The sequence below is a fragment of the Copadichromis virginalis genome, linkage group LG3 (assembly GCF_057382275.1).
Source record: "Copadichromis virginalis isolate Kocher_CV1m ecotype Utaka linkage group LG3, C_Virginalis_male_GT1.1, whole genome shotgun sequence".
NCBI lineage: Eukaryota > Metazoa > Chordata > Actinopteri > Cichliformes > Cichlidae > Copadichromis > Copadichromis virginalis.
This window is the reverse complement of record NC_140620.1, coordinates 63,167,219-63,195,109: the sequence shown is the minus strand read 5'-3', so window position 1 is coordinate 63,195,109 and position 27,891 is coordinate 63,167,219. Positions and strand designations below refer to the sequence as shown.

Here is a 27,891-nt window from a genome sequence, read left to right as displayed (position 1 = left end):
GCTGTGGCAGTGTAGACTTCGTGGCCCAACATATCCCAGAATGCATAGCGCGGCAGTGGGTGTGGATAATTTAGCCGAAAAATGGCATTAAAACGGATCTCCAATGTGCACTGGACGACAGGAGGGGGAAATCCTTGTGAAAGTGGCCAAAAGACACGAAAAAGGTTACGGCAAAAACAACTAATCATCCGTGTGGATACTAACTCACTCGCCTGGCTAGTGCGCTGCAGAGAGGACGTGAGTAACATCAGTTCTTTTAAGTGAAGGATGTTTTTGAAAATACTGAGAAAATGTCAGGAGGCGTTGGACAAATGGACATTTTTGATAATGGCAAAGAGGATTGAACAACATATGTGGTGAGAGATGAACAATATTGTCTGGCTAACAAAATAGAGGATGAGAGGAAAGTTGCTGTGTTCCTGAGTGTCATGGGAGGAAAAACATACAACTTGTTGCGCAGCATCAAACAAAAACTAAATGTGCAAAAGAGACCGAAAGCTGCATGAAGTAACTGAGAAAGACTCAAATGATTCTCAGGAGGATTTGGCATGCCTGGAGCTGTACACAATGCAAGAGAAAGACAATGATGCAATATGGCTCACACCAAAAATACAAGAGGTTGAGTTACAGATGGAACTGGACACTGGGTCTGCCCTCTCACTGATCTTATATGAAGATTACAGAGACAAATTCCCCAATCTGAAACTGAAACACACCTCGGTGAAACTGAAAACATACACAGGTGAAAGAATAACTCCTCTGGGAAAAGTGAAAGTGGAATATGAGAAAAAGAAACGCAACCTGGAACTTTATGTCAATGAGACTGGAACGAGGCCTGAGTGCACATTCTGTGGATGAAAGACTGAAACAGAAACTTAATAACCGTGCCCAGGTGATCAAAGATGGAATCAGCACCCTGAAAAATATTAAAGCACAGATCATACTGGAGGACAATGCAAAACCAAGATTTCACAAGGCACGTCCTGTACCTTATGCTTTACGCCCCAAAGTCGAAGCAGAGCTCCAGCGCTTGGAAGAGCAAGGAATACTCACCAAGGTGGAATGGTCAGATTGGGCTACACCAATAGTGTCAGTAAGCAAGAAAGCAAGTGACAGAGTGCAGATCTGTGGTGATTTTAAGGTTTCAGTGAACCCAGTTCTCCACATAGATCAGTACCCACTTCCGCGGATAGAAGACATATTCACAGCAGTCGCAGGTGGCAAACACTTTTCAAAAACTGACCTTGCCCAGGCTTATCTCCAGTTGGAAGCAGAAGAGACATCCAGGAAATATGTGGTGATAAACACTCACAAAGGCCTATATCAGTACAACAGGCTGGTATTTGGTATCGCCAGTGTCCCAGCAGTATGGCAACGTGCCATGGATCAGGTCCTACAAGGCATTCCAGGAACAGTGTTTTCTGGATGACATAATAGTCACTGGTGTTGATGAGGAGACTCATCTGGCTAACCTAACAGCAGTCCTGGCCAGGCTAGAAAAATATGGATTGAGAGCAAACAAAAACAAATGTGAGTTCTTCAAGGATGCCATTGAGTATTGTGGACACAAGATCGACAGACATGGGCTCCACAAAACCGAGGACAAAGTTGAAGCAGTCCTGAAGGCACCAGACACTAAAAATGTGAGTCAGCTACGTTCATTCTTGGGCTTAATTAATTATTACCACAAGTTTCTACCAAACCTTTCAACAGTCCTGCACCCGCTGAACTCTCTGCTGCAACAAAATGTCAAATGGAAATGGACAAAAAACTATGAAGAGGCATTTAATTTAGTTAAGTTAAGCAGCTCATTACATCAGAGGAGGTTCTGACACACTTTGACCCCAATCTACCACTTCGCCTCGCCTGTGATGCCTCACCATATGGCATTGGTGCCGTGCTATCTCACAAAATGCCTGATCGATCCGAACGACTACTTGCCTTTGCCTCAAGGTCCCTAAATGCAGCCGAGCACAACTATACGCAGATAGACAGAGAAACACTCAGTCTAGTGTGGGGAGTGAAGAAGTTTAATCAGTATTTATATGGACGACACTTCACCCTGATCACAGACCACCGACCGCTGGTGTCCATCTTTAACCCTCAGAAAGGTATTCCAACCATGGCTGCGGCACGCTTGCTTGGGCTTTGTTCCTGGGTGCACACACCTACACCATTGAGTTCAAAGGGACAAAGCTACATGGAAATGCAGATGGACTTTCACGTCTTCCACACATGCAACCCACCGAAGAAATGACTGCTCCAGCTACTGTGTTTCATGTTACACAAATGGAACCCCTACCTGTCACAAGTGCTCAGGTGAAAAGAGAAACGAGCCAAAACACAATCTTGTCAAACGATCTTACTGTGAATGGTTGGCCGTCCTGTAGTGACACTCAGTTCTCTGCGTACTCCACCCGCAAAGACCAACTATCCGTTTGCCAAGGATGTGTCATGTGGGGAACTCGTGTCATCCTGCCACCCAAACTACGTACAAAGGTACTGGACTCACTGCACGACGGACATTTGGGTGTTAAGATGAAAGGTCTTGCTAGAAGCTATGTTTGGTGGCCAGGCACTGATTGTGAAATGGAGAATATGGCTAAATCCTGCATTGTTTGCCAGCAGACGCTGCGCCAGCCTCAAACAGCACCTGTACACGCGTGGGAGTGGCCATCTGCTCCATGGCAACGCATTCATATAGACTATGCTGGCCCATTTATGGACCAAATGTTCCTGGTTGTGGTTGATGCCCACTCAAAGTGGCCAGAAATCTTCCCCGTAAAGCAAGCAACAGCTGCCAGCACGATCAATAGTCTTTGGTCACCGTTTGCACGCACAGGTCCGCCACAACAGCTCGTAAGTGACAATGGTCATCAGTTTACTGGAGAGGAGTTCCAGTGTTTCCTTGGGAGTAACGGCATACGACATATCACTTCAGCTCACCATCATCCTGCAACAAAGCTGAACCAGCCAGTCGCACAGAGGGGAAACCGCTACAACAGAAAATTGACAATTTTTTTACTGTCTTACCACTCATGCAACAACTGGACACACACCTGCAATGCTCTTCATGGGATGAGATCTGAGATCACATCTAGATTTGCTGAAACCAGACATTCGCAAGGATGTCCAAGATAAACAGTCTTCCATGGTGGAAGCAACAAGAAACAAAACCAGGTTCTTCAATGTTGGACAAAGAGTTCTCGCCAGAGACTACAGAGACCCAAGTCAGAAATGGCATTCTGGCACGATTCGTTCACGGACCGGACCGCTGATATACACCATAAATGTTGGAGCCAACTTAGTCTGGTGTAGACATGTTGATCAGATTCTAGATGCAGAATGTCACGTAGTTCCAGAGCAACCCGAGAGGACACATCTACACTTCAAGATTCAGAAGAGTTTGCCCTCGCTTCACCACCTGAGGTTCAGGGTTTACGTGAAACCACCAATGTTCAAACACCTGAACTTTCCACACAGAGCACTATGGACTCTGACCAAACAGGCAGACGTTACCCTGAGAGAAATCGCAGAGCACCTCAGAGACTGAACTTATAGGTTTCCAGTTCATTTTGTAAGGAAAGCGGTTAAAATGTTTAAGAGGAAACAACCTACCTCTATGTTGTAAATCACTGAGTAGGTGTCATATTTCAGTTTAAGTACAATTATTGGGTTACGGCATTTACCTGAAAATATCTCGGTTGTTTGATACTTAATGTGTTCATCAAAGCTGGATGGGAGGAACTGTGATGTATTTAGTAAAATCAGTCTATATTTTGTGGTAAAGTAGAGAACACCAAGTGTGGTGCATGTGCGCATTGATATGCCTGTGCCGTTCCACAACATGGTTAATAAAGTAAGTTACTAACAACCAAAAATGTGTTGTTACTTTACCAGTTAAGTTATAAGAGTGAACATAACAAACTGGTTGAGATCCTGGATTAAAGAGGGAATGGGAAGGGAAGAGGAGTACAGAGGACTGATTGGTCGGTTCGTGAGGAGAATCACCTGAAACTGAATGTGGCCAAAACAAAGGTGCTGGTGGTGGACTAATTGTAATTTAAAATGTGAAAATTTTAGCTGTCCTCCATCATTCTCCCTGAGGAGTCGAGTTACGGTGACTTTGTATCTTCTACAAGAGACGCACAAGAGCAAGTTTAAAAAAAAACTGTAGAGGAAAATATGGCAAAGTCCCAAGACTTACAAAAGGAAGCTTATGCTAGACGAGTCCAGAAGTACAGAAACCTTGTGTACAGCGTTGGAGATGAAGTTCTTCTCTTGAACATGAAACGTGGAAGGAAGGGAGGAAGACTTGATCCAGATTTTTCAGGACCCTACACCATTCAAGACATCGCTGGCAAATGTGTGAGATTAAAAAACACAGAAGGAGCAACTTTAAGAAATCACTACAGCATTGACCATATCAAGCCGTACAGAAGAAGCCACCATGTAAATATCAGTGACAATTAAAAATACCCAACTCGCAGTCAGACAGTGAACAGCAGCACAGACCTGAAGATGCCTCCCTGCCATCCTACTGCTAACCCTCAGTGCCAGCAAAGTCCAGAGGATTCATTATGCACCCAAAACGGCTGACACAAGGAGTTTAATTGTGTTCCAGGACCAGAAACGCGTGAACAAGAACTTCCCTCCCAGAAACAAAGCTTAGAAAATGAAGGTGACATAGTGAACAACTCTTTTTGACCAGTTGGTCATTTGTTGCCAGTTTGGCGTTGCAACTTAATTGACTGTTGCATGACTTTGTTTGCATTTTGCAGTCTTCAACTCATATTAGATGTAAAGAAACATGCAACGTGCACTGAGCTTGTGGAAGTCTGGAAATGGATCTGCCTGTCAGTAATTTTCTCTTTTGCCCACCCGCTGTACCTTTCCTATTTCTCTGCGTGTAAATGCATGCCTATTGTATTGACTTTTTTCCTGTTGTGGCCCGTTGGCCTTTACCAAGCTTATCCACTACAAATCTCATGCATGCCTAAGCTAACTTATCATATTTTTCTTTTAGTAAAGAGGCTATGGCGTGCAAAGGATACTGGGCGCCTGGAGTCAGTTGTTGGAACATAAAAGTTATTTGATTCCTCTTTTCGAACACTGCAGGGGTCACGGTGGCTTTCTGATGAGGTAAGAGAACTTATCATTATTGATTCTGATTTCGAAGTTCTGCTCCTTCTGAAGCATTTGCAGTGCAGAGACCATTAATAGTTTAAAATGTGCGAGTAGGTGGGGGGTTTATATTGCAAAACTCTGATAAGGTTTCACCCATTCACTTCAATAGGAAAAAATGTTATCAACCACAACACAGATGTTGTGACATCTGTGACATCATAATACCCAGTTTCAGTATATGCAGAAAGAACCTTTATCAGCAATTCTATTCCTTTAGATGTTTTTGTGTACAGCACTCAAGCAGTTACTTCAAAAATTGTTGCTGTTGTTGTATAAACTCAGATTTTTCAAAACAGGTCATTGATGCATATCTGCACCGTGTTATTGACAGACGAAAGGTAAGTAAGAAATGTCATTTACCTACTAATTTTGAAATTAAAAAAAAAACCCTATTTACTGTTCTATAACATTTTTCTATACTTGTGCAGAATGCTGCACACCTGCTCTGTTCAGTAGTTGCAAGCTCGTTGTTTTCTGGGCAGTTCAGATGCCTCAACTGGTATGTTGAAAGCTCAGAAGTGGTCCAAACAGTTGACTCCTTTCTGTTGCTGAGGAAAGAGTTCGGTTCCTTTAAAGAAGACTATATTTGAAAACACCCTGAGACGCATGGTACCTAAGTAAATCCAAATTACTCTGCACTTCCAATCCCACAGATGAAGTTCCCAGTTGAAGACGTGGCTGTGCCCTGTGAACTTTGGTACACACTGGATTCTTGTGGTATGTGTTCATTTTGTTATTAATTTGCATAATTTGTTGTGAAGCAGTTTCTTGCACAAAGTGTTATTTTTAAATAAGTTTTCAGTGGCACAAACAATTGTAATTTTTAATTTAACTTTTTCTTTAGATTGTCAACATTTCTGCACAGAAAATACTGCTCATAGACCCCATGGGAATGAAGGTGTTTATGACAGGAAAATTCTGCGCAACTGGAGGTATGTATGATACTGAGGTGTTATTCTTAGATTTAAAAAAATAAAATCTTGTTTCATTACAAACATTTTTGTTCAACTAGGAATTTTCTGAGGATGAGAGGGCATGAAGACACCATGGAGTGGCAGTTACAGACTATGCAACACAACAAGCGACAGGATTCCAGCAGTTGTGGAGTTTTACTGTTAAAGGTAACCCGTATTCAAATGATTCAGTTTCTTGTTAGCTAGAATTAAGACTTTAAGTGAATTTAAGTGAAGTGAAAGTTATTTCGGTCAACAACAACAAAGATGATCATTTTACATAGAAGTACTTAATCATACAGTAACTGAAAAAGGAAAAGGCTGAAGCCTTGTGGCTTATAATTATCCTATCCTTTACCTAATTAAGACTTTACATTCTAATTATGATCAATCTCACAGTTTGCAGAACACTACCTTGATTTTGGAGCGGTCAGTGAGGTGTCAACCACTACAGAGCCAGTTGTGCTGGAGCGAATGCAGATAGCTTGCACCCTACTTGAAAATCGAGGTAAGTCCAGTAAAGTCCTTATCACGTTAGTGCGTACTTCCAATTTAAATAGTGCTTTTCAAACAGCACAGTACAAATAGTGCTCTTCAAACACTTTCAGATAAGACCCTTCTCAAAGTCTAATTTAGACTAATTTTCCAGGAAGTATATTTGGAAAAAATGTACTATTATTTTTTAATTATTCAATAAATAATGTTTGATTAAAACCTAACTATGATTGTGTTTCAGGGAACGCTGAGGACTACTGCATTGTTTGCTCCATGTTAGATGCTAACGCTGACCGCAGCATGATTGAAATGGTAAAACAAAACAAAAGAAACACATAAGTCTTAGTATCATTACTTGCCAATCATAATTAAAATGTTGAGTAATAGTATTCACCAAACAGAATATGAGCCATTTATTTTTCCTTTCCAGGTGCAGTGTGAATCTTGCCAAAGATGGGCACATTTTGCATGTGAAAAATATAAAGAGAGCAACCAAGAATATAAATGCCAAAAATGTAGCCAGAGTCAGACAGAGACTGTGCAGAGACTGTAGAAGGACAGAGCAGCAGCAGAGCAGTCCAGATACACTGATGATCCTCTGTCAGATCCAGAGGGACACACAGGGATGATGCTGGACTCTACATTGTGTCTGACAGTGGAGCTGTTCTCAGAGCAGTTCACTCTGCAGCACTGACAGTCATCTGCACTTCTTCTCATTCCTCTGTCAGTCACTGCTGGATGAAGCTCTCCTCTCCACCTCCCAGTAACATGGCCCAGTCAGAGCGTCTCTACACACAAGCTGCTGCTGCTTCAACCTCTCTGGATCATCAGGACACAGCTCCTCCTCTCTCAGCACACACACCGTCCTGTTTACCATCATCAGCTCCACCTGCAGAGAGAAGAAGGAAGAGCAGAGGAGATAAACGAGTGTTTCCAGAGACTCTTCATCAGCTGTCAGTCAGTGATGCAGCACATCCAGTATAAAGAGCAGCAGGGACTTCAGTGCTGGGACTGTACTAGGACTCATTGTTGCTTCACTTTTTCTAATCTTTGGATTTTTATTGAAGTTGATGAAAATGTTTTTCCCTCCTAGTTTGAGTTTGGACTTTCATTCATTAGAAGAACCTTGGTGTGTCCACTCTGAGCTCTGTAGGAACCCCAACAACAAGCCCAACAATCCAGATGGACGGTTCCAGCTGTTAACTGGAGGAATTCCATCCAAACATCTGCTCTCACTAAATTCTTCCTCACCTACAGACTGTGTTCTTCACTGCTTTAAACTTGGAAACGAATGCAGTCATTGGTCTGCGTGCTGCTTTGTTCAGAGAGCTGATTGGCTGTTGACAGTGTTTGATCAGAGCGTGTCAGCCGTTACCATGGTGACCATAAAGGTCAGAAACAGGAAGTGTTTGTGTCCAATCCTGAAGCCTGTCACCATTCTCCTCTCACAGCTTCACTGAGAAGCTGCAGCTTTACAGGAAACACTGGATCTTTGTTTCATACTGACTGTGTTTAGTACAATACTGCTGACAGCACCACCCACTCACTCCATCACTCTACTTACACCAGAGTCTCCAGTCTGTAGTCTGGACTCTGCTGAAGATCAGACAGCTGCTTCACATCTGGATGCTTCAGGTTGTTTCCTTGCAGCTCCAGCTCTCTCAGATGGGAGGGGTTGGACTTCAGTGCTGCTGCCAGATAATCACAGCTGATCTTTGACAAACCACAGCGACTCAATCTGTATAAAGAATGAAAGATGTAAGTTTATTAGACAAAGTGTGAGCTTGAAATCATTCAGTGTTTCATCATCTGTTCAGAGCTGAAGAAGGTTCAGAATGTAGAAGTTTAGAAAATGGAAACTCCAAACAGCTGAAGCCAACAGGAAGCAGCTTCAAACAGGAAACTGTGCAGAGTTTCAGACTATATGTCCTGATGCAGCCAGTTGGATTTTGGAGATTTGAATCTCTGTTCTGTGACTAAGTCCTTGAATCATTTCTTCCAGTTGGTCCAACAAGACAGACTAAGTGTTGGACATGTGTTGTGGCTCCATTAGGGGAGCTTCTAAATGTGATGTGATGGCCCCTCTGGGTCTGTCAGGTCACAGGACTGAAGAGAGCTCAAACTGGGCACACAGTTGTTCCAGTCTGGACCAAAGACTATATACTGGGACTGAGGGACTGCTTTGACTGCACCCACTGGGACTTTTTAAAGGCTCATGTTCTCACTTAGATCATCGATTTCTACTTACATTTCTTTCTGGGAAAAATGGGGATTACTTTGAAAACAGGAAGTATTTTCCCCAATAAGCAGCCCTGGATTAGTAAATCACTCCAACATGTTCTCAGGCAGAAGAAGCTGTCTTGTTATGAGGGAGAGAAGAAAAAGATTGAGGCACAGAAACTTGTTGAAAGAGAGATAAAGCAGCTAAAATCAGGTGTAAAAGTAAAGCAGAGGATGAGCTGAATAAAGGACACTCAAGGCTGGCTTGGAAAGGAATGAAGTCCATGGTGGGGATGCAGAACAAGGAGCAAAGATGAATGTGATGCTGAATCAGCAGAAGACTTGGACTCATTTGATTCCAGCTTTGATATCATTGATTTCAATGAAGAGCTTTGTGATTGTAGCAAAGGGCTGGTAGCTCTGAGAGTCCCACTGATGAGGTGTTTGTGTGGAAATCTCTTAGTGGGACCAAAGAGAGAAAAAGCCCTGGTCCTGATGCTGTGGGAGGGAAATGATTGAAGTGTGCTGTGAGGAACTGACTGGGAGGTTTTCACACATTTTCCAGTCCTCCTTGGAACAACAGGAAGTTCCCAGCATATGGAAACAAAGGTTAAGTGTCCTATGGCACTCAGTGATGATGGTGCTGTGGCCCCACCACCTCCACCTCTTTGTAAAGGAACTAACTGTAATCTGAAGCTTCAAATGGAACTAAGACTTCCTCCACTAGGTGGCAGTGTCTGATGAGAAAGTGTTAGTGGAGCTGGCCTGGAGTCAGAAACAGGAAGATGCAGGATTTGGGCTGAAATGGGGAAAAGTGGTTCGCACTAGTGCCTTAAAGCAAGAAGGTTGTAGGTTGAAGCTTGTTGGCCTTTCTGTGGAGGTTGGATGTTCTCCCACAGTCCAATGAAATGCTGCTTAGGTTCATTGGTGCTTCTAAATTGGCTGTAGGTGTGGATGTGAGAGAGTGCTTCTCTGTCTCTCTCTGTTGGCCCTGTGATGGACTGCTCACCTGTGCAGGTGGACCACGCCTCTTGCCCTATGACAGCTAGGGCACAGGCTGCAGCCCTGTGAGCCTAAGCTGAATAAACAGTTAGCAAAAATGATCCATAGATGGCCTGAAATCCCCCAGTTAGCAGTTTGGTAGATAGCTATGACATGCTAATCCCATCCAGCAGCTGTATTCTACCTGTAAGCTGATCCCTGCTGAGCCAAAGCACTTTTTCATATACAAATTACAACCTTTAATAGAAACCTATTGGTCAGCATCTTATTAGCCTGCTGTTAGCTTCATTCCACAGAAAACTGAGAGAAACTAACAGAGTTGATAAAGAATAAAGAGAAATGTGCTGATTTAAAGCCTTTGAAGTGCTTCAGATGATCTCTGTCCACTTCTGTCCACTCATTCATTCATGTAAGCTTTCTAATGCAGCTTTGATCTTCACAGTCTGCTTCATGAAACTCATTCTAACCCTGAATGTCAGAGTGTTCCTCCTTCTCTTTCCCATCATTCATGCTGGCAGTGGAGGAGATTTGGATGTTGGACTGTGTTTTGGATGACGTGTGTATGTTTGTGTTGGACTGCTGTCTGTAAAGCAAACGCACATTTTGCTTTGGATTTCAGTGTCAGACAGACTTTAAGGTGGAATGAAGAGTTGGAGAGTTTCACAGTGAATTATCCAGTGGAGGATTTTTCTTCTTCTTTGAAGGTTTGAAATGTGAACATTGTTCTGCTGCAGTCAATGGACTAAACCAGAGAAGAAGAAAACAGACTTTACCATGAAGATCCTCAGTGTGGATCAGTATAATATCAGCCTGATGTCTGCAGTTTAGTGTCAGCACAACTTTCACATCATATTCATCTCAGCACAACTAAAACATGCTGACTGACCCCAGAGTTTCAAGTCCACATCCTGGACTCTCCAGGAAACCACACAGATGCTTCACTCCTGAATCCTGCAGCTTGTTGTTGGAGCTCAGGTCCAGCTCTCTCAGATGGGAGGGGTTGGACTTCAGTGCTGCTGCCAGATAATCACAGCTGATCTCTGACAAACCACAGCCCCACAATCTGTATAAAGAATGAAAGATGTAAGTTTATTAGACAAAGTGTGAGCTTGAAATCATTCAGTGTTTCATCATCTGTTCAGAGCTGAAGAAGGTTCAGAATGTAGAAGTTTAGAAAATGGAAACTCCAAACAGCTGACAGAGTTCATACGCCTTTGTCAGGGTCAAATTCAAGCAAGACCATGTGAAAATTAAAACACATCATCCTAGGTGAACTTAAACACCTTTGTTCCCCTTTTGTTAAGACATAGAAAAGTACACCACACAAAAATACTGCAAAAGGAAACGGTCGCCTTATATACATAGTGTATAAACTCAAAATGCACATTTCACTTCAAATTAAGATTAAGGCTTTGAACAGATCACATAGTTCAGTTCAACATATAAGACTTTAAGAATGCACAAGCATCTACTTAAAATCTATTTAATTTATCATCCATGATATTATTTTGTACAATTCCAATGTATTTTGTTCATCTCCCTTAAATAAACAGGCAGTCTTAAAGTATGAAATATTCATATACAAACACATATAAATGTGTGTACTGTCTCAGTGGCTGATAGTACCCCACAGGCCTCAGTGTGAGCTTGAAGACATTTATAATGTTTAAGTAGTTTAATGTGCAGGTGCTGACGATAAACACATTTTGAATGAAAGCCGGGGAACTTTGGTAGCACAGAAACAAGTGGCTATTCTTTGTGACTATATGGATCACTCACAATACCATTATTTCACACAAAGGCACCAAATTAATACTCAAAAAAACTGCAGCAATACACACAAATATAAACAGTACTTGGTGACAACTTTGCTTTTAGCCTTTAACCCTTCTTGACTACTTTTGATGTGGCCTCTATATTTTACCTTTAAAAACAGTTCATCTTGCCAATCTGTTATTTTCTCATTTTGACCAACTGTATCAGCACAATTTATCTAAATTCAGACAAAATTTAAAATACACGTAGAAAGTGATATTTTGACTGTAAAAACCACACACATGTTTAACGAATCATCTTCATAACTTGAAATGCAAATAGAGATTGTACACTTTTAAAAATACGCACACGTTTTGCAAACAACAAAGTTATATGGTACTATTTACCAAAAAATGCAGCCAAGGCTCAGACGTTTTTCATATAATCATTTCAAACTATTTACAGAACAATCAGGTGTCAAACAATAGTTTGTGTCACTCTAACACATATGAGAACAGCACAGGGATAAACCTGCAGGTCTGACAGCAGGTGTGTCACTCAGCGTTTACACTGCAATCTGCCTTTGTTGGCTTTAAGGCAGCAACTGTGACGATCACTAGTAGAACTGACACACAAAACAAAACAACAGCTACACACTAAATACACAAGACAACAAACTAACTTGAGACCAAACACGGTAAACGTCACAAATCTCTCACGTATCAAAACTCTCTCTCTCTTTCGCTCACTCGCTCTCTCTTGCCGGTCACTCCTAAAACTTCCCCCTTTTGCTAAACAACCAAATGTCATGTTTCCATATCATTTTTGATTGGTCGACATGGTACATTTTCCCACCTATAGGGCTTTGGAGCGTGATGTCACGGGAGATGGGCCATGCCCCCTTCCGCCATGACAGTAGGCCAGCCAAAGGATACCATTTCAGCTATGGATCGTACGTGTTGTGTTGTCGGTTGCAACGTTAGATCACACGATCGTGAAGGCAAGAAGCTGGATAACGGGCTCTCTTTTCATCGTTTTCCATCCTGGAGGCAACGTGAGGGATCCCATGTATCCGATATTACTAAACAAAGACGTCAGGCTTGGATTGCAGCGGTGAGACGAGCGGATATCGAGTTCTCTGCAATCCCCAGCTTTTTGTTGGTTTGCTCACGGCATTTTCTTTCCGGTGAGTTCTAAATTAATTCATATCACTCTTGAAAGGCTTTTAGTGTTATTTTCAACGTGCTGAGGTCATAGATAATGAGATAAAACATGCTAATGTGTGATGCTGCAGAACCACATCATGTCGACTGAGTAGCTTATGATTTGGCATTATTGCAGGCAAACCAGCATATGAAATGGATGTAACAAATCCAGACTGGGCACCAACACTGCACATGGGGCATGACGACATACCTGTATCAGACTCGGACCGGCACTCAAGGCGTACGCAACGGAAGCGAAAAAGAGCACCCATCGGAGGTAAACAACCCCCCCCCCCCTCTAAAAACATACTAAATTGCTATCACTGTACACTAATCCGCACATAACTTCCAGATGAATCACACACCTGTCATTGGAATATTGGTGTACATTTACCTTATGTCTAATTTTATCTTACAGGCTTTCGTTATGCAGCTGCAGAGTCTGAAGGTGTGCCCCATGCAGAAGTGATTGATGAAGATCTGACAGAAGACCAACAGCAAAATCACAATGTCATGGAGGCAGTGGACAGCAGTTGTGTTGGACAAGTGGAGGTTGAGGTAGCAGCTGCAAATGTGGATATACTGAAGAAATGTAAACCTTTTAAAATGATGACAGATTACAAACTCTCAGCTGTGTCTGTAATCAAACCTCTGTAACTTTGCTTCACTTCAGCAGCATCAGCTCATGTTCACATGTTGATTCATGGTTTGCTTCAGTTTTTGATGGACTGCAGAATATTTTGAAGGTTATCTGCTATAAAAAGCCAGAACAGGAAAATCTGCTTCATGTGTTTCTGTTTGATCCTCAGTGACTTTGACACAAAGGCCTCTGCTGTGATGATCACACCTCTGATCAAGTCTCACAGTGTCAGCTTTGTTTTTATACATATGGATATGTGCTGATAAATGATCAGAGTTATAATATTTCCCACTGTCTGCTGTGTGCCGTGACCTTTGACCTGCTAAAGACAGTCAGCTGTGGATTTTTCATTGTTGTGTCTGATACTTAGAACTGTGAGGAAGAACACTACACAGTTAATCAGGGTCCCCTCTTTCTGAATCAGGAAAGGTGGGCAGGCCGCGTGTGGGCCACGGGCCATACGTTGAGTCTCACTGTTTGAAATGTGAACATTGTTCTGCTGCAGTCAATGGACTAAACCAGAGAAGAAGAAAACAGACTTTACCATGAAGATCCTCAGTGTGGATCAGTATAATATCAGCCTGATGTCTGCAGTTTAGTGTCAGCACAACTTTCACATCATATTCATCTCAGCACAACTAAAACATGCTGACTGACCCCAGAGTTTCAAGTCCACATCCTGGACTCTCCAGGAAACCACACAGATGCTTCACTCCTGAATCCTGCAGCTTGTTGTTCAGGCTCAGGTCCAGCTGTCTCAGATGGGAGGGGTTGGACTTCAGTGCTGCTGCCAGATAATCACAGCTGATCTCTGACAAACCACAGTCGATCAATCTGTATAAAGAATGAAAGATGTAAGTTTATTAGACAAAGTGTGAGCTTGAAATCATTCAGTGTTTCATCATCTGTTCAGAGCTGAAGAAGGTTCAGAATGTAGAAGTTTAGAAAATGGAAACTCCAAACAGCTGAAGCCAACAGGAAGCAGCTTCAAACAAACACAACAAGAGAAAAAACTCTGAATATTTCACATTAAAGTCGTACATTTATCATAAAAACAGGACAAAGACTTGAAAAAGTCGTGTTTTTCCTTCCAGGAACCACAAGGCTTCACTTTTAAAGGTGAAGTGTGAAAGAAATGGACATATTTGAAGTCCAACACCTTTTTCCAGTCACATTATTAAAGCAGACAAACTACAAGCTCATTTTCATTCCAACAAGTCATCTTCTGACCTGGACTAACAACACTGGTCTCTATGTGCAGCTGGCTGTGAGACCAGTGCTCAGGGAGCGTCTACAAAGTGCAACACTGAAAGAACATCACACACTAGCTTTGTCCCAAAACGTCGGCTGCATCCTTCGGAGGACCCGGTATTCGTGGTCTACGTGGGCCGGGTCCTTCAAAGATCGAAAAGGCTGGAAGTGCGAGGCTGTGAAATGGGACGGTCTAGCCTTCAGATTTGCGTCACCGCTGTGTCGGTGGAGTTTAATAAACTCGGCCGTCTGCTCCTTGCTATCTAAAATATAACAGGACACTGGCGTAAATTCTCGACCGTCTCACACTTCTGTTTAATCAGTTTCCTGTTTAACGTTTATTCAGCTGTGTGAAAATCCCGGAGGAACTTTGATCTCAGCCAAACCGATTTACTCCGGAACAAATAAAACACAGAAAAAAGGCAAACAATTACATTTTTAAGTTATCCGAGTGACTTATATATCATGTTTAACCTGAGTAGCGAAAGAGCGGGGTCTGAAAACGATGAAGCCGGGCGTCCGCTGCTCTCGCTGGCTGGAGTGACCATTGAACCCCCCGGCTTGCTAGCGAGCGGGTGGGTAACAGACGTCTCCGAAAACGTCGGCACACTTTTGCAAATATGCGATGTCTTGATAAACCAAGCAGATATTTGAAGTTTACACAGCTACTTTCTCGCCTGAAAATATGTTAAAAGTTTATTTTGTGACCCAGAAAGATTAATAAGAGTAATTTGAAAACTTAGTAGCTGCCGCCATTGTTGGCAGCTGAAATTTGGCTGGGATATGAATTCTGGGATATGGTGGGCCACGAAGGACACACCCGACGAATCCTTCAAATTCGGGGAAATGAAGGACGCATTTGTCGGGCACATTTGAAGGAGTCGACAAATACGGACAGCCTTCATCGCCTGGCTGTGACGTAATCGGCCTTCAAATGCAGCCTCTGGAGGATGCAGCCGACGTTTTGGGACACAACTACTAATTTGCTTCCATCATCCAACCTGAAGAGGAAACAGAGACGCCTCCCCTCCAAAGTAAAAGCTGCTCCTTTTGGACACAGTATCAAAGAAAGTCTACAGTATAACATAGAAAAGACAGAACAAAGTTTTGGTTGTTTTTAAATTGTGCAGAAATGAAACTACACTAAGCTCAATTATGTGACAGACATTTCATCCCATGTCAGTTTGGCCTCATCCTGGGCCGGATTATCCAGCACACACTCTGACCACAGGTCCATGTTGAGCAGGATGAGCTGCTGGCTAATCTGGAGGCTGTAGCAGCAGCTCACAGTCACAGTGGATTTCCACTCATGAAAAAGCTCTGGCTGCTTCATTTCTCATCTCATATCAGAGACTTTAATGCTTCACTGAAGCTGTACTGTGATGCTTCCATATCCCAGTGAGGCCTCCATAATGATTTCAGCTGTTCTGTACACACACTGTGTGCCCTGTATGGCTCAAAGTCTCTGCAGCCTGTTTTTATCTGCTATCATCAGATCTTCATCATCCTCATTCACATCCCTCACACACTCTACAGCCTCATCAGCACTGACTTCATCTTCACTGACTGATGGAGCACAACATGAACCTGTGGAGGCTGAAACACTGTCCTGTCAAACATCCCCCCGTCACCACTCCACTTCTGTCAGCCTTTAAATGAACCCTGCTCAAGTCTGTCACTTCTGTTTGGAGCCAAAAGAGGTTAAAGATTACGCCACTACATTCTTGTCTAGAAAATATTAAAGTGTATTTGGTGACACACAAAAAAGGGTAAAAGTATAGTTTGGGTCCACACATGTCCAAACCATGGTGTGTAGGCCTACTTAGTATTGAGAAAAGCCCACTAAAAGAACGCCCACCAGACCAAAGCAATGGTTTTGACTTGATCAGCATTAACCCCGCCCCCTGACTTTGATGGGTGAAGCTGACAAATAAAATGTATTTATGAACAGCGATGCAGGGCCAGGAGTAGCAACGTGAATTAAATAAATACATCATTAAATAATTCATTAAATGTGTCAGTAAAATAATTAAAATAGAAAACAAACCAACAAAATATGTAATTAACTAATTTGAATTGTACATAAATACTTAATGAATTATTTTAAATGAAATTAACCGATAATTCATTGTGATTTTGTTTTGTGTTTTGATGAGCTAATAATCAGCTCTCTTTTTCTCATTGTTGTTCTAAGCCGCTTATCCAAAGGTAAGGCACTACCTGTTGAATTATTTCCAAAGTGTGCCAAATTGGACATTACAAATTAAAGTCTACTCACTGAAATTACTGGGGAATGTCTGCTTTGATTTTGTTGAGAATCTCATGACAGTACTGAGGATTTAATGCAGTTGGACTGCTAAAAATGATTGAATGCGGTTGGACCGCTAAAGGATTTAATACGGTTGGACCGTGGAAAGCAGTTGGACTGCTGAGTGATTTTAGTATATTAGGGAATTTGGTTATTGTTTGGGGTGGAGCCCGTATTGGTTATAAGGTTGGACCTGCTTCAGTCTTACACTTTTTTGGCTGTTTTACTGTTGTTCCAAAGTATTATAAATTATTCAAGAACGTTTGTAAATGTCACTGTTTCCATTGGACCTGAGTGACGTACAAAGACAGAGAGGGAGAGAAAGGAGAGAGAGGATGGAGACAGCAAAGAGAGAGCAAACACAAACAGGTGAGAGTGGACAGGTGACCAAGGTCAACAACCAATCAGAGAGCTTCTGTTTGACCCACAGTCACTGATGATGACTGCACATAACCAAGCAGTGTGTTACTCTGATATCAAATATGGATCCTGCTCTTATAATAATGATCATCAGATGATATTATTGTGTTATTTTGTAGCTGAATACGATGTTTGTGTGATTATCAGTGAAAGAAGCAGTGAGGAGGATGGAGAGAGAGAGAGGACAGAGGGTGAAGTTAGAAACACTAAAAGGATTTTTCATGGATTTCATGGATGATTTGAGTGATTTCCAGCAGGACACTTAAACATGTCAGTGGACGTCCTAAAGAACATATTCACTGATATGAAACGTGTCATTGAACAGGATTAATATCAGTGGAAACATGGTGGAAACAGCTGTGACTGCATGGATGTGACACACTTCAAATCTGTTCTCCACTCTTGGATTTGGGATCCATGGAGCTGCTGCTGAGTCTGTACAATAAAGGAATGGTGTGGAAGGTTGCAGCGTACGGACACAAACACTTTGTGGTTACAATCTGATTTTATTTTCAAAATTAAACTACTAACCTACACTGATCAATGATGTTAATGATCACATCTGGACTCACCCAGCCTTTCTGCAGTTCCTCACAGCTGGAATCAGTCTCTGTCGTCCCTGCTCTGATGTGTTGTACTTCTGCAGGTCCAACTCATCCAGAACCTCCTCTGACATCTGCAGCATGAAGGCCAGAGCTGAGCACTGGATCTCAGAGAGTTTCTTCTCTGATCTGTTCTCTGACTTCAGGAACTCTTGGATCTCCTGATGTACTGAGAGGTGGTTCATCTCCATCAGACAGTGGAAGATGTTGATGCTTCTGTCAGGAGAGATTCCATCACTGTTCATCTTCTTCAGGTTGTTGATGACTCTCTGGATGGTTCCTGGACTGATCTCTGTCTGACCCAGCAGACCTACTAAGAGTCTCTGGTTGGACTCCAGACAGAGGCCATGAAGGAAGCGAACAAATAGGTCCAGGTGGCCATTTTTACTCTGGAGGGATTTCTCCATGGCTCTCCTCAGAAATACATCAAGTGATTGGAGATCATCGTCATCAAAAAGACTGGAAATCATCTTGATTAAAGATTTTGGTTTAAGGAAGTTCTTCAGCACCTTTGTCTTCCTGTTGGTGTGACAGTGGAACATGTAGACTGCAGCCAGAAACTCCTGAATGCTCAGATGAACAAAGCAGTAGACTGGTTTCTGGAAGATCACACACTCTCTTTTGAAGATCTCTGTACAAACTCCTGAGTACACCGAGGCCTCTGTCACATCCAGACCACACTGCTCCAGGTCTTCTTGGTAGAACATGATGTTTCCTTTCTCCAGATGTTCAAACGCCAGCCTCCCCAGCTTCAGAAGAACTTCCCTGTCAGCCTCCGTCAGCTCCTGTGGACTCGTCTCATGTCCCTCGTGGTACTTGTTCTTCTTCCTCTTTGTCTGAACCAGCAGGAAGTGTGAGTACATGTCAGTCAGGGTCTTGGGCAGCTCTCCTCTCTGCTCTGTAGTCAACATGTGCTCCAGAACTGTAGCAGTGATCCAGCAGAAGACTGGGATACTACACATGATGTGGAGGCTCCTGGATGTCTTCATGTGGGAGATGATTCTGCTGGACAGCTCTTCATCAGTGAATCTCCTCCTGAAGTACTCCTCCTTCTGGGCGTCAGTGAAGCCTCGTACTTCTGTTAGCCTGTCAACACATGTAGGAGGGATCTGATTGGCTGCTGCGGGTCGGGAAGTTATCCAGACGAGAGCCGAGGGAAGCAGATTCCCCTGGATGAGGTTTGTCAGCAGCTGGCTGACTGATGACTTCTGTGTGACATCAGACAGCAGCTTCCTGTTGGTGAAATCCAATGAAAGTCTGCTTTCATCCAGGCCGTCAAAGATGAACAAAAGCTGAGAGACAGCCAGCTTCTCTGCTGTGACCTTCTGTAATGTTGGATGGAAAACATGGAGCAGCTCCAGAAGACTGTACTGCTCATCTCTGATCAGGTTCAGCTCCCTGAATGAAAGCAGAACCACCACACTGACATGTTGGTTCTCCAAGCCCTCTGCCCAGTCCAGAGTGAACTTCTGCACTGAGAAGGTTTTTCCAACACCAGCCACGCCGTTGGTCAGAACCACTCTGATGGGTCTCTGTAGGTCAGGTAAGGCTTTAAAGATGTCCTGGCACCTGATTGGAGCGTCATGGAGGGCGTCCATCTTGGAAGCTGTCTCCAGCTGCCTCACCTCATGTTGGGTATGAACCTCTTCACTCTGTCCCTCTGTGATGTAGAGCTCAGTGTAGATCCTGTTGAGGAGGGTTCTACTTCCTGTTTCATCACTTCCTTCAGTCACACGTTCACATCTCCTCCTCAGACTGATCTTATGTTCATCTAAAACCTCCTGCAGACCAACATCTGCTGAAAGAAAGAAAAACAATGAGACTAAAGAGAAAGAAAACTCTTCAATGTCTGAACAACACAAGAAGTCCAGTTTTCAGAAATGAGTCCATCAGCAGACAGATGTTCAGTCTTACTTTGTACACAGCTGCTCTGACTGGCTGTCTGCAGTCCAGCTCTGCTTCTGGATCTTTCTCCACACTGTGCAGAAGCTCTGATGGTGACACAGAAAAGTCACAGTGGAGATACTTCTGTCCACCTTTGATTAGACTCATTATAAAAAGGAAAACAAAGTTTGAACACAGTCATGTTTCCAGTTCACTGACTTACATTTATTCCATGGACACTCACTCTAACCTGAACCACAGCTACAACCCAACATTGTTGAGGCCTCATCTCCTCCTTTCCTGACTGTAGAGGTTAAATATGCAACAACCAACAAATAAAAGAATTTGGTTCATTTCAAAGAAATTCACACGGTGACCAAGTAAAGTAACCGTAGTAAAGGAGACAACATCCCGTTGATGGTGGGATTATTTGAAAGATTTGCTTTGGTCACGTCACCAAATGCAGTTGAACCACCCGTGGATCCATGTTTGACCATTCTACCACTCTGAGCTCTGCTTTTGAATCATTTTATTATTATCATCATTCATTTATTCATTCTTTGGAGGGGGGCTATTTCCTAATGCCGCCCTAATAAGCTGATGTTCAAGGGGAAATATAACAGAAACTCTTTCAGTGTTATTCATTAATAAATTAACAGATAAACTGTGAAGAAGAAAAAACTGAGATTTAAAGGAGAGAGTGAGAAACTTGATCATCCATCCTCATAATACATGTTTATCAGTATCTGCTGTGACCATACTGCAGTAATAACTACAAGTCTACATTTCTGTGACTGTTGATCAATCACAGCAGGAATCTGAGCTCATCTCTGCACACAGAGCAGCTTCAGCTCTGGGATAAACTGCTCGCTTCACGTCCTTCTCAGCTCACAGACACTCATCCTCATATTTTCCTTTAACATTTGATGGTATAATTCATCTGAGTTTACACTTTATCTGCATAAATACAGAAAAACAGACCCAAACACCAGAAACCATCAGTTTCACCATGTAGAATATATTGTTGTTTCCTTGCTTTTAATTCAGAGAAAAACTCTGATTTGGATTTTCTCTGTTCTCTTTGCCACAGCCCATCCCAGCAGCAGCTGAAGCAGCTGACTGTCACAACACTGAATAACACTTTAGGAGGAATTTCAGAGGTCAGTAAAGCTCCAGTTTCAACATCAGTTAATTAATCATAGTTCATCATGAATGTGAACCTGGCTGGCACACATGTTAATGTTAGCCATTTAAATATTAGCAGTTAGCTGAGGCCACAAGAAGAAGAGGCCCTAGAAGAACAATGGATGATAAGATTAGATTTTCAAGACTAGGCAGAGACGTGTTTTCCTTTACTGTCTCTTACAGAGGAGGGAGCAGATACCAGACGAGGTCACGGAGGTACGGGGAGGATTCGCAGCAGACAGCAAGACTGCCACGTCCATGCGAGAGAGCGATGGCTACGATAATCTCTGTTTTTGTCTCCCTATATAATGTTGTACAGCCCATGTGAGGGTTATCCTCTCTGTGAACCAGATGCTTGATTTCACACAGAGGTCCACCAACTGAATTTGATCAGTTATGGAACGATTTACCTCGACAGGCTCCTTCACTCGCTGCTTTTAAACCTCCTTTAAAACACACTTTTACTCCCTGACCTTTGACCCAGTGTGACATGTTGACTCACTACCTCAGACAGCTTAAAAATAGTCTTTTTGTTTTTTGGTGCTGCCTAAAAGAACCGTAAAATATTATGTTCATATATTTTTGTGCTACATCAGGAAACTCAAAAACATAGTTTGTAACATTTTAATCCTTATTTTTAAAACTGTTTTTGTCATTTTTCTTCTCCCATTGCATCAAAATCATTATTTACACTGAATAAATGAGTCAGCAGCTCTCTTACATTGTTGCTGCAGGTTCATTAGTGAACACTGGAGGTTCTCCTTTGGACCGGTCACTTCTCACAGACACACAGCTGGATGCTGCAGATCCTGCTCCATCCTCTTCCTCCATCTTCTTGATGTCAGGGTGGAGTTAGTCTGAGAGGCAAACACACACACTCAGAGGTGCTGTTGTACTGGAAGCATCACACTGACGGGTTTCTAAAGTTCTCATTGATCATTTCATGGAGTTTCTGTGGTAAACACTGTCCTGTGACGTATGTGTTATGGTGAGGGTCATGAGGGCTAACCAGCCCCACTCCTTACTCCTCATATTTCAGCCTGAAGCACAATAACAGCCTAAACCTAACCAGGAGGCTGTAACCTCAAAGGGACTTCATGGTTAGAAATAAAGGTTCAATGAAATGAAGCAGATCATAAAAACATGAGTTCCAACTTTAAAAGAAGCATCCACACGATGACGGCACAGCAGAGGAGCACTTTCTCTAACACACTGATTCAGTTCCACTGACACAAGGACACACACAGGAAGGCACACACACACAAGCCTTTATAAGAATCAACACAATCATCTGCGCTTGACTTGTCAATCCAAGTCCTTAGCCCATGAGCCCGCGGTATCAGACCACAGATATTCCCTTACTTTGAAAAAATAAAGCCAGTTTTCAGAACAGACCTGATGTTTATGCTACAGCCTGTTTACCAATATAATCAATATCAGATATCAGAGCAACAGAAACCTCGGTGATCAGGACGCTGGGACTGAGAACAGGAAGTGGCTCAAACGTCACAGTTTCATAACGTCACCCTGAACTCCACTCGCCATTGTAGTTTTTAAAGTCCCGTGATGTGATAAAGGCGGGTCTTTCTGTGAATCCGCACGTTCATTGGCTAATAGCTCGAGATTGACACATCGTTATCCAATGAGCGTGCGGGAACTTCCGACATAAAGTTGTTTCCTTTGAAAAACCAAAGTCTGATTATTTTTGCCTCCACTGACGGAGCCTGTTGTTCCCGCCACAGAGACACAGTAATGTCAGAGCGGTGTTAACACTCACCCTGCCTCAGCACAGCTCTCACTCTCCTCCTGCTCTCTCACACTAAACGGAGGCTCAGCTAAACTCACTTCCTCTCTACTTACAGGAAACCAGCGCTCAGAGGAGCCGACCGGCCTCACATTTCACCCACAGACACGAACAGCGTGGAATTATTTTATGTCATAAGAAGAAACATATTCATGTTAACACTCACCTGCCTCAGCTCCACCTTCCTCCTCCTGCTGCTCTGAACGGAGGCTCAATACTTTCACTTTCACTGCTGCTCCCTAAACACAGAGGATGCTGGGACTTGTAGTTGTTTCCTTCCGGTGCGGTCTTCCTCTTTGTTTGTTTGTGTTTGTGTTCAAGATATTTCGATCATGTGAACATAGGGTTGCCAACTCCATGAGAAATAAATAAGGGACACCTCGTGGCCAGGGCCGGGCGACCCAGTTGTCTTCACCCTTCCCAGTGTGGTGAATTTTTTAGCTCTTTTTTTGTGTGTGAAATTATTTTTTAACCATTTGACTTGAATTTGATTTAAGCATGAACACATGAAAATCATTTAGCCATTTATTTTTAGCTCAAAATGACAACATTAACACAGTAAAACAGGTCTCTTTCTTAAGCAGAAGCCTGTCATGCTTAACTTTTGAGAATATAAGTAAATCTTTCTTTAAAAGAACTCTGTCCTGCTTAACTTAAAATTATATAAATTAATAGAAAACAATAGAAAGAAAAATATTCTTGTAACAGTGCACATTTAGTGCATTTAGTACAATTGGCTTCAGTAGAGGCATTATTTCAGCTTTTGCTCCCGTTTGTAAACCCGCTTGAGTACGCATCATAACTCATCATCATTATTCATGTATTACTTTTATGTATTAGTCATCTATTTGTTGTAATCATCTATCCTTGCAGTTGTTTATTACACAAAATAAATTTATATTATCACACTTCTGGCCACATAGTGCTGATATTCACTGCACATGCCCATATTAACCTTAACCAGAGGGTTTAAAAAAAGAGACAGTGTTTACATACCATATCTGCTTCTGCCGTGGCCTGGTGGACAAAAAATTGGTTTAGGGTTCCCCGAGCTTTCACGTCCCTCATGTTCTTCATGTGCCCACCACTAGAAGCTGCCTATGGAAAAAGTGCACCGGCACACAGTGCAGTGCGCTTTATATGTGTTATCGTGCACTTTTCCAGCCAGGTGTTTTCCTTTTCCCATTCCTCCCTGTGCTTTTGCAGCCTTTTTTTTCTTTCTCTGAGGGGAACAAACATTGCTCGCTCGTGAGCGTGTCGCCACAGCCGCTCACACTGCTCACACGCAAACACGTAAACGTCGGTGAAAAAGACGGTGCAGCACGGCTGTGCAGCGTGTGATCTGGACACAAGCGATGGAGGCACAACTTGTAGAACTTTGGAAAGCTCATCCGAGCCTTTTCGATGTGGCATCACAAAATTATCACGACCACAACAACCGTGAAAATAGTTGGATTTACACTGCTGCTCAATCACAGCTGCCTGATCAATGTTTTTCATTAGCAATTTAGCAAAGTTGATGGTGGTGGTGTGTCTGTGTGAGAGAAAGACAGAGAGAGAGAGAGCGACAGATTTTCTGTTATAACCTTCATTATATGGAGGCACAGTGTGCGCACTCAGGTCGCATCAGAGCATCGGGCGGTATAGTGTGAGACCTGCATCGTGACCTACCAACTGCGAGCCAATCGTGCAGTTTGAAAATTGCAGTGTTTGCCCAGCTTTAGGTGTACTGTCGTCCAAGACTTGCAGCACAGTGTCGGCGTTTGTTTCCCTGTTGGCCAGGACTGGCCTGGGACAGAAAATCGGGCATTTTGACTAGAGACCGGCCCCCCAGGTATTAAAGCCATAAAGCCTTTGAATGAAAACAAACACTGTTGTGACAGTGATGTACAGTCTTGTTGGTATATGTATGATTTCTATACATTTTACATCAGATAAAAACTTTGGTTGTAAGATTCAGATAATTATTTAATAACAGTGAGACATTTTAAATGAGAATAAGAAAGAAAAATGGTAAAATGGTCTGTATTTGTAAAGCGCTTTACTTGGTCCTAAGGACCCCAAAGTGCTTTACACTATACACAATCATCCACCCATTCACACACACATTCATACACTAGAAAAGTATTTCTTTGTGCCCCCCTTTCCCTGTTAATGCCCTACCTGGCCCCCTGGCAACACTTTGCTAGACCCGCCTGTTGTGGAAGTTTTCCATTTAAATAAAGCCTGCAGACGAGCGGTGAGCGGTAGCTAACATTCTTTAATCAAAACACACAAAGAACAGACAACCAAGCTTGATGGAGAGCCTACATGACCACGGGGCAGGGTCAGCAGAGTCTCCCTGAGCCTAGCATGGCTCTCAGTTAAATACCTTCTCCAGGAACAAAAGGCAGTACACAGCTGTTTCACACCTTAACACTAGAATTACTGAGCCTTTTTTTTCCCTGGTGCGAGTCCCTACTACTAGATTTACTAGCCCTGCGCAAATTTGCGTAAATTCCACTGGCACTGCGTTGTCTTTACAGTCCCTGGCACAGCAGCTGCAGCAGCTTCAGCAGCCTGCGTCTGTGCTAATATTTCCTTGTGCTACATGAATCGGCAACGAAGTTCCTGAGCTAGAAGACTCAGAAACAATCTTCTTTTGCCTGTCCACCCTGTACATGCCTTGTACAAAATGTAGGCATTCACCGCTAACAGGTCCAGCATATTGTAGAAAACCGCTACTGACCACCTGCATGTTGCTGCTCTTATGGAATACATCCGCACAAGTTGAGTAAGTTCACGCCAGACTTTATTCACCGTGCCCCATAACGGCGTTTTGCGCTGCAGCAGTCTGTGTGACAGTGACAGTGAAGTAAAGAAATTGTCTGTTGTGACGTTTCTCCCATCATCCAAAAACGGCTCCATCAGTTTCATGACCACGTTCTTGATCCCAAATTTGTCTGGCTTGGCTGCGATACACTGTGTGAATGGACAACGAACCTTGGTAGGGAACAGCTGTTCATCTATGGTCATGTGTTCTCCTGGAGTGAAACTCTTAGCACAGTTCTTGTTGAAGCGTGTCCTGATGTCGGAGATCGCCGCAAATTTATCTGTTTTCACCCGTTCTGCCCGCGTGTCCCTGTCATCAAATCGAAGGTGTTGCATAATTGAAATGAATCTATCTCGGGGCATTGTCTCTTTGATTACTGGCACCAGAAATCTTTCTGACCAGCAATCCACAATGGCACCAACAGGACACATGATTGCTCTTACAAACAGGATTGAAATGAATGCCATCAGTTCATGAACTGACAAATTCCAGTCCGGCTCTATTCTGTGGGCTTGATGGACCGTACACTCCCTGATGGTCTGCAGCATTCCCACGTCTAACAGGCAAAGGAAGCTTTGGAGCACACTTGTAATCTTACGCTGTCGGAAGATAAACAAATAGAGAATGGTAAATTTACATGAACCTCACTCTAAATGGGTTTATATAAATATCATATCTACTATGGCAGTGACAAACCTTAGCAGACTCTGTGGGTCCAGCTTGCGCAGTGAAGCACGAACGATTTGCTACTGCACTGGGCATTGCAATGTCCTCCTCTACAGTGCCGTCTTTTGCCGTGTGGCTCTGGCTGGGCTTCCCAGTACCATGGGGCCTCTTCTGTGGAGGCATGTTGGGTTCTTGTTCCGTCTCCTTTTCAGATTCTTCTGAGGAGGTATCAGTGGCCTGCTGGACAAATGAAACCTCTCCTCCATCAGAATCTGCTTCGTCCATTTTCTGAAGCAAAGCCAAAGCCTGTTGCGCGGAGAGGTTCTTCCTGCGTGGCAGTGATACGGAGGCCATCCTGATGTGCGTTCTCAGAAATGCGAACAAGAAATGATTCTCCCGTCTGGGTCGGTCTGCTTTTATGCACAGCACTGTGCTGTAGTCAAGCAATGCCACTCCCTCACATACACAGTGACAGTGGAACAATGGAAGATCTGTGCTGAGACTCAAGGAAGGTGTGAATGTGTGTCTTTTATATTTGCAGGTCAGTCAATGTGTGGGATATTTTGTATAGATACGGCAGGCATTTCTGAAAGTCGTAACACAGAGGTTTGGCCTGACTTGGATCTGAGCAACTCTGAGTGAGCAAATGCAAATGTGCCAGGCCTCAAGGATAATGGGTGGTTTGCACAACAAAAGCTGGAGGAGAAATGAGCTGACGACCTGTGAAAATCTCAGCAGGGGTGATTAACACCTCGGGACTTGCACCAGAAAATAAAAAAGCCAGTAATTCTAGGGGGTGTTGGGTTTAGGGAAGTTACGCAAATTTGTGCAGGTTTAGTAAATCTAGTGATAAATACGTGGTAGAAATCCCAAAAGGGTGATTCTGTTCACCTGGACGTAGCATTTTCAACGGGAGAAACGCCTCCTGAACTGAATTGTCTCAGTTGATGGCCATGCGGTTGGCCTCCTGAACTGTTTCTTTGGACTGTTTTTCCTCCTCTTCTGAGTTTTCCTTCCTGGAGCTCCAGCACCCACCCAGGTTTGGTGGAAATGTTCTAATTTTAAGAGTTTCATTGCAAAAGAATAAACTGCTGATGTCCGCAGAAGTTTTTAACTTTGGTTGAAAGGACAAACTATGAAAAATAATAGACCTTTGAGGATTTGAGCATATGGCAAACATTATGCAAAGTTCCTCTTAATTGTAAAACACAAATCTGAGGATGTTGGAAGACATGTGTGGTTCTCATCAGCTTTGTGGCATGTAGATGCTCCTTTTATTAATATTCCTAAGTCCGGAAGAATACTCATAAACACTGAGGTCCTGCTATGTGCCAATGTGTATCTGGGCCATTACTAAACAAAGATGTGAAGCAATGTTAATAATTGTTGGTAACTTTTTTTTCATTTCCAGGTTTCAGTTACTGCTGTTGATATGTTAAAAGTAAGAATAAGTTCAGATTCTCTTAAAGATAACAACACTAATATGTTAACAATTGTTCGAC

The 27,891-nt window shown here is 42.9% G+C and overlaps 1 protein-coding gene across 1 annotated transcript in view; it reads right to left on the bottom strand.

Moving 5' to 3' along the window:
• The window catches only part of LOC146716552 (protein NLRC3-like), a 247,013-nt gene extending 223,878 nt beyond the window's left edge, over window positions 1-23,135 (bottom strand). Inside the window, exons 1-6 of the mRNA XM_085441616.1 lie at window positions 23,078-23,135; window positions 21,829-21,964; window positions 19,953-20,029; window positions 18,009-19,836; window positions 14,115-14,291; window positions 10,744-10,920 (exon numbers count right to left, since the gene is read on the bottom strand). Of these exons, the coding sequence (XP_085297742.1) occupies window positions 10,744-10,920; window positions 14,115-14,291; window positions 18,009-19,836; window positions 19,953-20,029; window positions 21,829-21,938 (2,369 nt within the window). The 5' untranslated portion in view covers window positions 21,939-21,964; window positions 23,078-23,135. The remainder of the gene's footprint in view (window positions 1-10,743; window positions 10,921-14,114; window positions 14,292-18,008; window positions 19,837-19,952; window positions 20,030-21,828; window positions 21,965-23,077) is intronic.
• Between the last annotated feature and the right edge of the window lie 4,756 nt (window positions 23,136-27,891).